At 38.0% G+C, this 12,454-nt stretch overlaps 1 protein-coding gene across 2 annotated transcripts in view; it reads right to left on the reverse strand.

Annotated features, from left to right (window-relative positions):
• The window catches only part of USP7 (ubiquitin specific peptidase 7), a 68,592-nt gene that overhangs the window by 12,946 nt on the left and 43,192 nt on the right, over positions 1-12,454 (reverse strand). For both annotated transcript variants that reach the window (XM_063414010.1, XM_063414011.1), the window contains 14 exons: positions 12,208-12,338; positions 9,771-9,825; positions 9,187-9,267; positions 9,003-9,093; positions 8,155-8,237; positions 7,100-7,209; positions 6,105-6,261; positions 5,119-5,263; positions 4,409-4,539; positions 3,200-3,334; positions 2,893-2,994; positions 2,101-2,206; positions 1,658-1,750; positions 791-858 (listed from right to left, as the gene is read on the reverse strand). In XM_063414010.1, coding sequence (XP_063270080.1) covers positions 791-858; positions 1,658-1,750; positions 2,101-2,206; positions 2,893-2,994; positions 3,200-3,334; positions 4,409-4,539; positions 5,119-5,263; positions 6,105-6,261; positions 7,100-7,209; positions 8,155-8,237; positions 9,003-9,093; positions 9,187-9,267; positions 9,771-9,825; positions 12,208-12,338 — 1,488 coding nt within the window. The remainder of the gene's footprint in view (positions 1-790; positions 859-1,657; positions 1,751-2,100; positions 2,207-2,892; positions 2,995-3,199; positions 3,335-4,408; positions 4,540-5,118; positions 5,264-6,104; positions 6,262-7,099; positions 7,210-8,154; positions 8,238-9,002; positions 9,094-9,186; positions 9,268-9,770; positions 9,826-12,207; positions 12,339-12,454) is intronic.

The following is a 12,454-nucleotide window of genomic DNA, read 5'->3' on the forward strand; positions in this document are numbered from 1 at the left end:
CTGAAACAAATGGACAGATATGTATCTATACAAACCCAATGCATGTATTAATAAATGTCTATATGCATATTACATATTTATACTTGCAGGCTGACCTCTGGGCTGACCCAGGGCTAAAAGCACCTGTGTAAACAAACTGGACTGACACTGTAACCCTGACCTGTCCAGAGCAAGGAGCACACTTTGCTTTTTAGGAAGGCAGTGTGTGGGCTGCCCTGGAACCACCAGAGAGAGCAGCAGGACTGCTACCAGAAATTGCAACAAAAACCCAAGTCCTTGTTCTTACACTAACAAGGACTTTGCTTTGGCAAGATCTGCATCATCAGCACTCAATAAATGTAGCAGTTCTGAAGATTCACTGCCTGTGTATTTGGGCAGAAACAGCATAGCATGAGGATTTTGTTTGCTGACTTTGGCTTGGGAAGGAAGGAGAAGATGCAACATTTTCTCAGCTTCACTAAGGTGGGCACTGACAACACAATGGCCAATAATGCCAGCAGCATTAGCTCCTCTAACTCAGCAACACAGGTTCAGCACAACTAAGCTGCTCATGTAGGACCTCATGGAGACATTTTTTTGGCTTTAAAGCTTTACACTTTTATCTGTTTGAAGTTAACTCTCTGAGGCTACTCTTTTGCAGCACTGTAGACTTCAAAGTTACTGATTACAGTGCTGATAATTTATAAATTGCCATTGTCATGAGCAACATTTTTCAATGAATAAATCTTTTTTTTGTTTGTTTACAGCATGCAAAGGACAAAAAAGTTACAAAAAGTCTATCAATCCAAACCTCATAGAGGATAAGGTTAGTTTCTTGTGGAAATCCTGCTCTCTCACACATAACTGGAAGCAAGTCACCTGCCAGAGGAAAAAGAAAAAGGAATGTGAAATGTGTTGCACTAATTGCTAGTGAGACCAACCACAGAAAGGAGGGAATCCCTTTCTTTAGCCTGGGTAGATGTTTCTACAATGCCTAAGAAAGACAGCCTTCCATATTAGAAGTTTCCCTTGTTGACATTCAACCAGACACACATTTATATATTTTTTTCCATCTGAACTTCATCTGAACAACAAAAGTACACGCAAGTTCACTGAAAATCCAAGAGATGATTTAACACTGCTCCTTTCCCAGAGAAAAGGTTTAGTATCTTTAAAAAAAAATTATGACCGCTAAAATACAAAATTTAAAAATATGTATAAATTAGCAAAATGAGACACTCAAAATGAAAATATTTTCAGTCAGTGCGTATTTGGTGAATTCCTTAAATGGACCAATATGAAAATCAAGGCTCACATGCAATTCAGGCTGAGCAGCTGCTCAGGCTGCCATAGGGAAAGGTTGTAGAAGAGTTATTTGAAAAGTAACTGGGAGGGAAGTATCAAATCCCAAAGCTTGACAAGAGGTCTGAAACAGCTGTAACATCTGGGAAGTACAGCAACAATGAACTGAGCACCTGTGGGGTTTTGAGGCTCAGACCTACAGGAAATGTCACTGGCACCACATGGGGAAGAAAACTCTCAGGTGCTGGGTGAGATAAGAATTTGCTTCTGTGGTGTACCTTTGGTTTCAGTGATGGAATTATTATTAAAGGAAAAGTATGTGCAATCTACTTTAAAAACTTCAGTGATTACAATGAAATTGAAATTCAGAACTCACGTATTTTACAGGATATAGGGGTGTAGATATGTCCACAATAATTCAAACTCCGAGTCTTCGGATCATACATCTTCAGAAACAACATTACATCGTCTACAAATTAAAAAACAAGACTTAATTTTAAGTAAGGCTTGGGGAGGAGGAAGGAGATCACCTCGATGTTTTTATTTACACAGTAACAAATATGTGTCTTTGATTTATTAATTCAGTGCCTTTAAAATATAGAGAGAAATTTATTCAGGGAGTCTGAAAACATGCAAAGCATGTCTTCCACTTCAAGAGAAATGAAGGAAAAACTGCATGAGAAAAACTTATTTTAGCACTATAGCAATTTGATGGATGCATCAACGACATCATTGAAAAAAGAAGTGCACAGTGTTTTTGGAGACACACCCAAAATTAAATTATTTTTTATTTTAGAAATGTTTAGGCCATATGCTTACGATCTTTATCAAATTTGGGTAATGTTGCTCCAGTAGCAGCCATCTCTGGATCTACTGTTTCCAAAAATATTGTCCATGGATTCTCATTGTCACTGAGCTCAATCATCTACGTAGAAAGATGTAGGAAAAGAAAAGAAAAAGTCTCTGAAGAACACAACACAACCTGGTATCTGCATTTTAATCAGATACAAGAACTTTATGACATTCTACAAGTGGGGGAGGTTTTTTTGTAAGGTGTGTTAAAGGAAGTTCATGAAATTTATTAAGACAAACATATATAGATATAAAACTACCAAAAACTTTGATGAAGCAGTAATAGTAGGTTTTACTTAAAATGAACCCACTTCTTTATATTTTAAAATTTTACCTACAACTATCTTTATAATGGCAAGGATATTATTTCATTTTAGAATAAAAGGACAATGAAACAAATCTCTGTTTTCTGTGGTATTTAGACACATTTTACATTTTAAGCAATGGAATTCTTTAAATCCAGAGAATTTGCCCCTTTTGTCAAAGGGACATTTCTGTTTTAATCTAACATAAGAAATCATGATCACACTTTTTTTTTCCACAGCAGAAAAATCATGCACCAATCACACTCCTGCTTCCTATCCAAATTAATCCACTAAACACCAAATCTTCCCAAGTATCAAACTTTACCAGATACAATGAAATTAATTTAAATTAAAAATCTGAAAAATCTTATGTCTCAAAGTTAGATATTCTTAAAGAAAACTAAAACTCATGGGAGATGTACAGAAGTAAGATCATCTCTCAGTGACTACTTACCGTTTTATTGCCATCTGCTTCATTATCTAACATTGCAGGTCTTTTTGTTCCATTACTTCTAGCTTGCATTGGCCATAATCTGATTTGATCCTGGGGAAATCCCTAAAACAAACAAAAAATGTGACAGGAGACTAAATCAAAACAAGGGAAAAATAGGCTAAGATGCTTTTATTAAACTCAGACAGGTCTTCTGTGTTAAAAGGTCTAAATTATGATTGTTGTCAATATATGGAGAAAGTAAGAGCCATGAAACAACCATAATGTAACAAAATAAACACATGCAGGTATTCAGCTACAGAAAACTCACCATAGTTTGAGAGAGGTTTTGAACAAATTCTGTAAGTGTGGAGTTTTTTAATACTTTGAAAACAGTGTATTTCACTTTTTCTTCATCATACATATCATTGCCTTGGTGACCACAGAACTGATCCTCTGCCACTATCTGAAAAATGACATTTAAAGGTTACAATTCAGATTAGCCCCTGGCTGCACCACGTAATACCTTCTCAGGATGCTTTACTGTGCAACCTCTCTGGCCCTCTGGCACAGTGCTAACACTATTCATGTTCTCAGGCAGCAAATTTGCAAGAATACAGATTATAATGAAATTAAAAAATCGTGATTGATAATCTCATCAGTGCAAGTAATTAAATACATTAATTCTTACAAATCCCAAGCAATTAAAAACCAGTCATGCTTAGATCCCAAGTCTTGGAATGTGCTCTAACAATCTTGGCACTTGGAGAAAATAAAAAGGCGGCATAATTCTGTGAGTGGTACAATGCAAGGAGGGCACTGAAGCCTTTCACTGGATTTCCCACAGCTCCCCTGCACTCTTTGTGAACAGGAGCACAAACAGTGCAATGCTGCAGTGTCCCACTGCAAACTCAGTGCAGAACAAGCTGCACCTCACCAGTGTCTCTGCTTATCAACACCACAGAGAACAGGCAAGGAACCATGGAGGCACATGGAAAATGGGTTCTATTTCCCTGTGCCAGATGGGCTCTGGAAAGAGCCATAAACAGGGCTCCTTAAGGCAATTCATAACAATCTAGTCCATCTGGCTTTTCAAAAAAGATAATTGCAAATATAAGCACTCTTTCCTTCTGCTTCTACTTGATGAGCTCAGTTTGGCCACAGTCCAGACCTGCAGCCTATGGCTGGATACATTCTAATTTTAGAAAATAATTCCTGAAGGAGATAAAAGTGCAGTGCCAGGGCAGTCATTTGAAATAACCTGGTTCTTTTCCCTTTCACCTGAACTTACTATTTTTACTCAAAAGCACAACAAATTCTAAAGAAAACAGAAATGCTTATAACATACAATACTGTGTGTTTTATTACAGTTTGTTGCATATGTAAATATATTTAAAAGCACTAAAATCATTATTTCTCTTCAAACACTACTTCAGAACAAAAATTAAAAAAGAAAAATATCAAGGTTTGCCTCCAGGGTGGTTCAATATTCCAAATTTTCATGGTAAAGTAGTTGTAACAATCCATTTCAAAAGCTGACCTGCACTTGCATATAGAGGTGAGCTTCCTGCCTCTCCTTCCTCTTCTGAGCTTCTATCCTTTTCTCTTCTTGTAGCCTTTCTACAAGTTGTTGAGGAATATCATGGTCGGTGACAGGCTGCAAAACTTCACCTAGAAAGAAGATTTTATGATGATATTTCAAGATTTATATCAAACAGGTTCATTTTCATACATGCTTGACTTCTCTCTGATTTGAAGTCAAAACCAGCTTTCTTCATCCTTCACTTTAAAACATGGTTTGATATCATCATGCTTGGGCAAAAGAAGCACTTCTATGACAAGCCAAAATGTGCTACTTCCATGAAATATGTATCATTGACTTCTAAATGAAATATTCAGTTCAGAATTAAAAAAATATTTGCCACCACTCTATTTTTTAAGCAGGTATGTATCTACATATTTACAATCAATTGGATTGAATTCCATTACTGAAGTCAGCTCCCTAAGTTTGCCCTCCTATAAACCAGCCAAGGATGAAGCACTTTGCAGGTGCCTTACTGAGCTAAAAGCTGACCCAGGGCAGCACACACTTTCCAAAAGTGAGAGAACGGCTGGCTGATCCCGTGGGATCTCCACGTTCCGACGGTAAATAACGCAGTCCTGTCATGTAGGAACACTGCCAACAACTCAGGGAGGAAAGGAGCCCTGCCTCCCAGCCTGCAGGGCCCCTGGAGCACAGGGGACACGTACTGAGCTTGGACTCCCTGATGTACACCAGCATGTAGGCGTTGGTGCAGTGCCGCACGGACAGGTCGTCGTCGTGGCCGCCGTAGTTGTGCTCGATCGCCTCCTCCTTCGTGCACCTCGACACGACATCGTCGTCGAATTTACACCACTGGGGGAAAGTGTTACAGAGAGGTGATTTTACACGGAAAAACGTGGTCCTGAATGAGAAATTAATCCTATTTCTGGCATGTCTTTCAGCTCTTTGATGTAACTAAAATTACCTTCAAGCAGCATGGCTTTGAAAAGGAAAGCCAGTTCAGTTTAATTTGTGCTACCTGCTACTTGTGCTCAGCATAAGGAAGTCCATAAATACCAAACCTTTACTGAACACTTTACAGTAAGGACCAAAACCACAATAATTATTCCAAGAAGCTTTTAAGATGTTTTTCAAATACCTAATATTTCTGTAGGAAACAGAAAATTGACTTTATCTGTTGTAAAATGAAATAAAAAGCATGGATGCACGAGACATCTAGTAATTCTTTGCACATTTAGAGCAATATACATCAAATTTTAAATTAAAACAATCAAGAATAAATTACAAATAGCAACAAATTCACAGTAAAATCTGACTTCTAATCTTACTGTGAACAATCATGTACACACAAAACCAGTCAACTCAAGGGAAGAGGCACCTGACCTATAAATGTCCAACCCAATCAAGTCACCTCAACCTGGAACAGTGGGACATACACAAACATGCTGAACTTCTGAGTCACAGAAATACTGGAAATGCTCATACTGGGTTCAGAAGTCAGCCTCAAATACATGCTGGATAAAATCTGATTCCAAAAGTGAAGGGATTTCCTCAGTTAAAGAGTCTTCTGTTAAAAACTGAGTGTATGCACTCTTCTTTTAGGGGACAAAAATTCTGAATATTTGCCCTTTATAACAACTGCAAGTCTGTATTTACAACACAAAAATACTTTTAGGTGCTTTTCAATACTCACTTTGCCATCACCCTTTGGATTTAAGTAAACAACATAATGTCCACCATGGTTATCTCCACTGTGTACTAGAACTGCATGGAGAATGTAATTTGCAGGATCTTTAGGATCTGTTTTTTGCAAAAATTCATCTAGTGGCAACTGTTCAGGGAATTCAAACCTAGTTTTGAAAAGAATGAAGACAATTGTATTTGTAGTTAAGACAGACACACATTATTATGCACTCTTATGGAACATTATGTGTACTCCTAAAGCAAAGTATAAAAATTGAACATGTTACTGTTACAATGCCATTTCTATCAGGACATGCTGCACACAGTGGCAGAATTTATACTGTTTAAATAGGGAATGAAAATAAACTTTTCAAGAAGCTCAGGAAAGTATGCCCTCAGTAACAAGGGCAAGAGCACTTCAAATGAATTAGAGCTGGTTTGGATTCACTGCATCAAGGCAAAAGCTTTAAAATCTGTTATTTTCTAGCAGACAAATGCAGCTTTCCTAGCACAGGTACTACTGGACTGGAATATTGCTCCCAAATATCTCACCTTGGTGAGAATGAGATAATTGCAATACACATTCAGTTTTCAACTGAAATTATGTATCTCCTTGAGAAATTATCAGCCTCTGCTTACAGTGAGGGGGCAAATGGCTTTCCCTCCATCCATGGAAACAGATGGAGGGCAAGCAGGTAACTCCTTATTTACCCTGCTTACTCTGGTGGCAGCCTAGCCACAGCTGCACAGAGAATGCTACACAAGGCATTAAAAGATGCAGTCACCTGTTCATGGTTAAAACAATCACCATGAACTACCAAGCATTCAATTTGTCATTCTGAAATTCAACGTTCAACCAGTGCACCTGTAGGGACCTCCACTGAGTGTGACTGCACACACCTGCCTCTCAGAGTTTAGTCAAAACTAGGATTTTTGGGAAGCTATTTTTTGGTAAAATACATTCAAAGGTCTAAATTCTACAACTAAACCAACCAACCCACTTACCTATCATTTATCTTGATGTTTTGGTCAGTCTGAGGATCATACATAAACCTCATGAGCTGTAGGTGTAATACTGGTGGCAATGTTAAGAACTTCACACCTTTCTCTGCCTCCTAGACATTTGAAAGGAAATACAGAAATTGCAACATTTTTAGCAACTCAAATACTTGTTTGTTGCAGACACTCTTCATATGGACTTTTATAGATTTAATGAGACAATGTGCATCACAATAGTTCAAAACTTGTGTGCAATTTGAGTATCCTAATGCTGCACCAATCCGCCATGAGCTACTCCAGTAACACAAGAACTCAGTTAAATTAAATTTAGGCCACTCATATGAGCATATGTGGACACCTCACTGCATTATAAGTAAGTTACCTGTATAAATCAAATTGAGAGAATATGGAGGCAAAAGCTCATTTTTATCAATTAAGAATTTCATGTTCATTGCATCCTACCAACAAGGATTTGGCTACAGTGCTACACCTTTTTAAGAACACCTAAAGAATATGTGGAACATTACTGACAAAGCTTGGTATGTCAAAGCTGCAGAAATAAGCTTTAGTAAAACATTATTTATAAAGGACTTCAGCTTACTCCAGTGGGTGCAGCAAAGTGCAGCTGAAGAGCTCAGAAACACATGCACACACATAAAAGTTTAATTTCCACGGGTTCATTTGGCGTTCTTGCTGAGAATACAAACATGAGCTCTCCAAAGTTACTTTTAGAGCTATGCTGCTTTTTCACTTGACACATGGAAGAACAGACTACTCATAGAGGAGGAACTTTTCAGTCTTGAGATTGGTGGAAAAGAGAACCATTCTAGCAACTGGAAGACTTGGACCTATAAAACTCACTATGAATTAAATTGCTATAAAATCTGAGCTCTATTTTAAGAAACTTAACACCAAGTAAGAGGAGCTATATAAAAAGCTTGTCTAAGAAGAAGCATCACCAAAATCAGCTGATAAAATCTACAATATGTTTTGCAATGTTGTTATTTTATCAAGGATAAAGAAATAAGATTTAAAACCAGGTTAAAGAAAAAGAATAATACCTGCAAGCCATGTTCTCCTGCATCATACTTGTTATCACCATCCAACTGCTCCACTGCAACGTAGTCAATGAAGGACTCAAAAACTGAATGAAAAAAGATTGGGGAATTGTACAGGAGGAAAAAGTGCAAGTTTACTCTAGGCCTGCAATATATTAATCAAATGAAATATTAGGACAGGAGAATTTGTGTTTGATTATTTCTGTTCTTAAAGTTTTATATTGCTTAAGAATGTCAAGAAATGCACCATATTGCAGAGGCACATCTAAGAATACCAGTAAATTTTAAAATCAGTTAGAACAGTCTGCCACAACTCCTCACTTCACAAGTATTAAGCATCAAGCCAAATGCCTGTTTGCTGGACACCTCCCTTCCCATGCCTTGCACCCCAAGAACTTATGAAAGACATAAGGGATCACTGTTATGCTGCTCTGAGTAGTTCATTCTTTTTGTTTTTTTTTTTCTTATTACTATGGCCAGGTCTAAATAAGAATCTATTTCATCTGAATTAATCTTTATGTATAAATTATAACTACTGTGACAATACCACTATCATCTCCATGGCAGTTTTATGACACCAGAAAACTCCTGAAGTTCTCAGGAGTTTTATGAAAAGGTACCAGTGAGAGAATTAGGGAGGAAGGAGCAGGGAAATGAAACAGAATAAGGAAAAAAAATATATGTAATGCAGGCAAAAACATTCTCTGCATTGAAAATGTTTTCAATAAAGTGTTCGAAAGCACATATTTCCAATCACTGTGCACCAACAAACCCATTTGAAAACAACAGGCACTAAAGTTGTCCAACATGTTGAAGTACTGGATTGGTACATATCACAATGTATCACTTACTATTTTTCTTTCCCTTTATACTTAGCTGGATGTCATAATAATCTTCTATTCGTTCAGATCGATAGTCTACGTGCTTGCATTGGATATAAGACTGGAAACACAAGCAAAACAACACAGAAGCTCAATTTGATAAAAGTAACAAGAGCTAATTTAATTATTTTTGAGAAAGGTATAAAATACATACCACCATCTTCCCTCTGAACAATTTGGGGATAGTGCCTTCTACACACGTGCCTTTCATTTTATTTTCCACATTATCAAGCAGCTGAAAGAAAAATCAGTTTTTACACAAGATAAACTCGCAGTTTTTAAACTTATTCATCACACACATGACTACTTAACTGATCAGATGCTAAGTCCCTTGGACAAAAATGAAATGTTAGCCTATTTGTACTGGCATCTCCTTTCTAGCCCTTTAAATCCTCCTCTTCCCCCTAAACTGAGGGCTACTCCTTTCCTTTGAGTCTGGAAACCACCACTGATGTAACAGTGCATTTCATCTTCAAAACTGCATTTCTCTCCATGGCTATAAAAGTTACCACTAGCACACGTTCCAGCAACTTTCAAGCTTCCCTACCCTTTATAAATTCCTCACTCATAAATGCCACAAGCAATGCCATTCCTTAAGAGAAACAAGGCAAAAACTCTGCCTTTGAGATCTAATTTAAATTATTCAGGGCCACGATTATTATGATCGTCTCTAAATTCTATTATATCTATATCTACAGAATACACATCACAGATCAGCAAGAAATAGTATAAACATACCACTCGACATAATTCCTGGACATCATGTTGCATGAAGCTGTCTAAAGTTTCCCACCTTTGTAAGGCAAATAAATAAAAATTACTAATTAGGAAAAGAACGCCTCAAAAGACATTTCTTTGATTTCTTTACAGATCAAGAATGCAATACACAGCAAGATGTACACAGTAAGATTTGGGACTGGCTGATGCACAGGTACTTCAGTCGTGTAGGAAGAAGGGGCAGTGAACTTGTGGACATTTTGGCTGCTGTTCTGTGCCCACGTCCCTTCTCCTGTGTGGGACTGGGGCAGGGACTGCAAAGGCACCCAGAGCCAGCTGAGCAGGCCACAGCCAGGCTGTTGCTTTTCCAGTCTACAAGCCAGTCTCAGTTCTTGCCAAAAAACCTCTTAAATAAAGGCTTGGGAGCAATTCAGTGCCATCAGTTTCCACAGCAGGTTTCCAGCTGCCTCTCTTCCGAGGGCCCTTCAGGTGCAGCCAAGTGGTGTTCAGGGATTATTTCAGCACAGGAAAGGAAGCAAACGGATTTACAGGAAAGACTGGCTCCTTTGTGCTCATCTAAAGTTAATCCTGGGCATGCAGTAACTCCAAGGAGGCATTCAGCTTTCTGAACTGTCCATGTGCAAACACACGGTGTGAAAGCAGGGATCTAAGTGCCTCACAGCCAGCATGGCACACTGCAACAAGGGTGTTCAGCACTCCTGCCTTCAATAAAACAAGAAGCATAAAGTGTTTCTAGTTCCAGCATTAAATACACCTGTGAGAACTGCAACTCAAGAAGGCTTTTTAGCTTCTAAATCTCTGACAACTTTTTTACAGCAGTCACCACTCCCAACTGTATGAAATAAACCCTGCTGACTGCAGGCTCCAGCTTCAGTGTGATGTCCCACCCTGGCCCTGCAAGCAGCAGCAGGGTGATGAGGAGCAGGGCTGTCTTCATCCTCCCTCCCACTCTCTTCTCAGTGACTCACCCCCACTTTCACACAGCAGCAAACTAATCTCCAAAGTGTGCCAACAACTGTGTGGGGTCCACACTTAAACAAGTGAATCAAGTGACCTGTCAGATAATTAAGAATAGAAAATAATGCCCTGACTCTCTAGGCTTTAAACACTAGCCAGCTCATAGGATAAACCAAAGGAAAAGGTCACCCACTAAAATTAGGATAAAGAAGGGCTCCTTCAGATATGGCATCATTTTCTACTTAAAGGAGTCAAACCTAGAGGTTCATAGCATCAGTAAAGAGTAATACCCTAACCAGCACCTAGGGCTCACAAGGCCAAAAACCCCTTCCTGATTCAATGACGAGGAGAGGGGGAAACCTAAATCTTCAAGTACATTCTATAATTTTTTTCCAAGAAAAAAGGCAGGCATGAGCACATTTTTAATGTGCTGTTGCATACAAAATTAAGTACCTCAAATACCCTTGGGAAAGGCCTCTTCAAGCTACTGAATATGACACAGTTGGGATTTTAACTCAAGGTAAAATATTTACTCTATCACCAAGTCCTGTCCTGTAACAGGACAGCAGGAGCACTGAGAAAGCAAATATACAGTGTGCTTGTAGGAAGAGGGTATGGCCAGATAAACAGACAACAACAAACAAGGCTAATGATTTCCTATTAAGATTCCCCTAAAGGGGAAGAGTCAGGGTTGCAAAGACACAAGGTTACAAGGAGTGTTTTTAGGACAGAGCACAGCTACAGGCTGGAGCAGCAGATGCAGGATGAAGACAACTGTATGAAAGATGATACAAAATGTGTTTTGAAATAAAATGTGTTCCTAATGTGTTTTGAAATAGAACAGTGCTTGTCAATATTACTACAAGACTGGCCTATAAATACAAAGCCAAAGTAATACAAAGTATTATTTAATAAAGTATTTTAGAAGAGATTTTAATAAAATCCTACTCCACACTTACAAGATGTGCAAAGAGAAGATTTGTAAAGGTTATACTGATGTTAATCTTTCTGTCCTAACTTGTGTCTTTGATATGTTGTAGGAAAGTGTTACAGCAGCCATCAGTGTTCAACAACATGGATATGCAAATTACTGCTACTGCACTAAATCTAAAACAGATTCCATTTTTCAAAGACACTAACAATACATGAACTGTAATGTTTCAGTAACTATTTTGTTCTGAATTTCACTTAAGTCAAATGCATCACACAATGTTCAGGTAAATTATAACCCTGCTTTAAACGGCTCTGTTTCTGTACCATTCCCCTTCCCAAAAAATCTGACTTTTGGATCAGCTGTCTTTAGTAGTGGCCACAAATAAAAACCTATGCAAGTAGACTACAGAAAGTTAATAATTAACACCATGCTGTATTAGCACTTCTCTGCACCTCTCCAGAAGTAACCTTATTAAAATAGAATCTTTTTAAAGAAAAGCTTTATGAAGCCCGAGTCCAATAAACAGTCCAAGTTTCTGAAACTTACCCAAATGATTTTGTTAACTTTTTAGTTCCAACTGGTTTGTCACTATGTTGCAGCTCATAAAACACTCTTTGCAATGCTAAAGGAACACTTTTGGATGAATCATCTCCTTCTGTGGGCATCATGTACACAGCCTGAAAAAGCATTTAGTTCAATTAGTATCAGAAAAGTTTATTGCTCATCCTGTTTAATGCATTCTTTCCTCTTCAGTGACTTCCTTCATAGAACTCAATTTAATCAACACTTCAAA

This window comes from Prinia subflava, chromosome 17, assembly GCF_021018805.1.
Source record: "Prinia subflava isolate CZ2003 ecotype Zambia chromosome 17, Cam_Psub_1.2, whole genome shotgun sequence".
Lineage (NCBI taxonomy): Eukaryota > Metazoa > Chordata > Aves > Passeriformes > Cisticolidae > Prinia > Prinia subflava.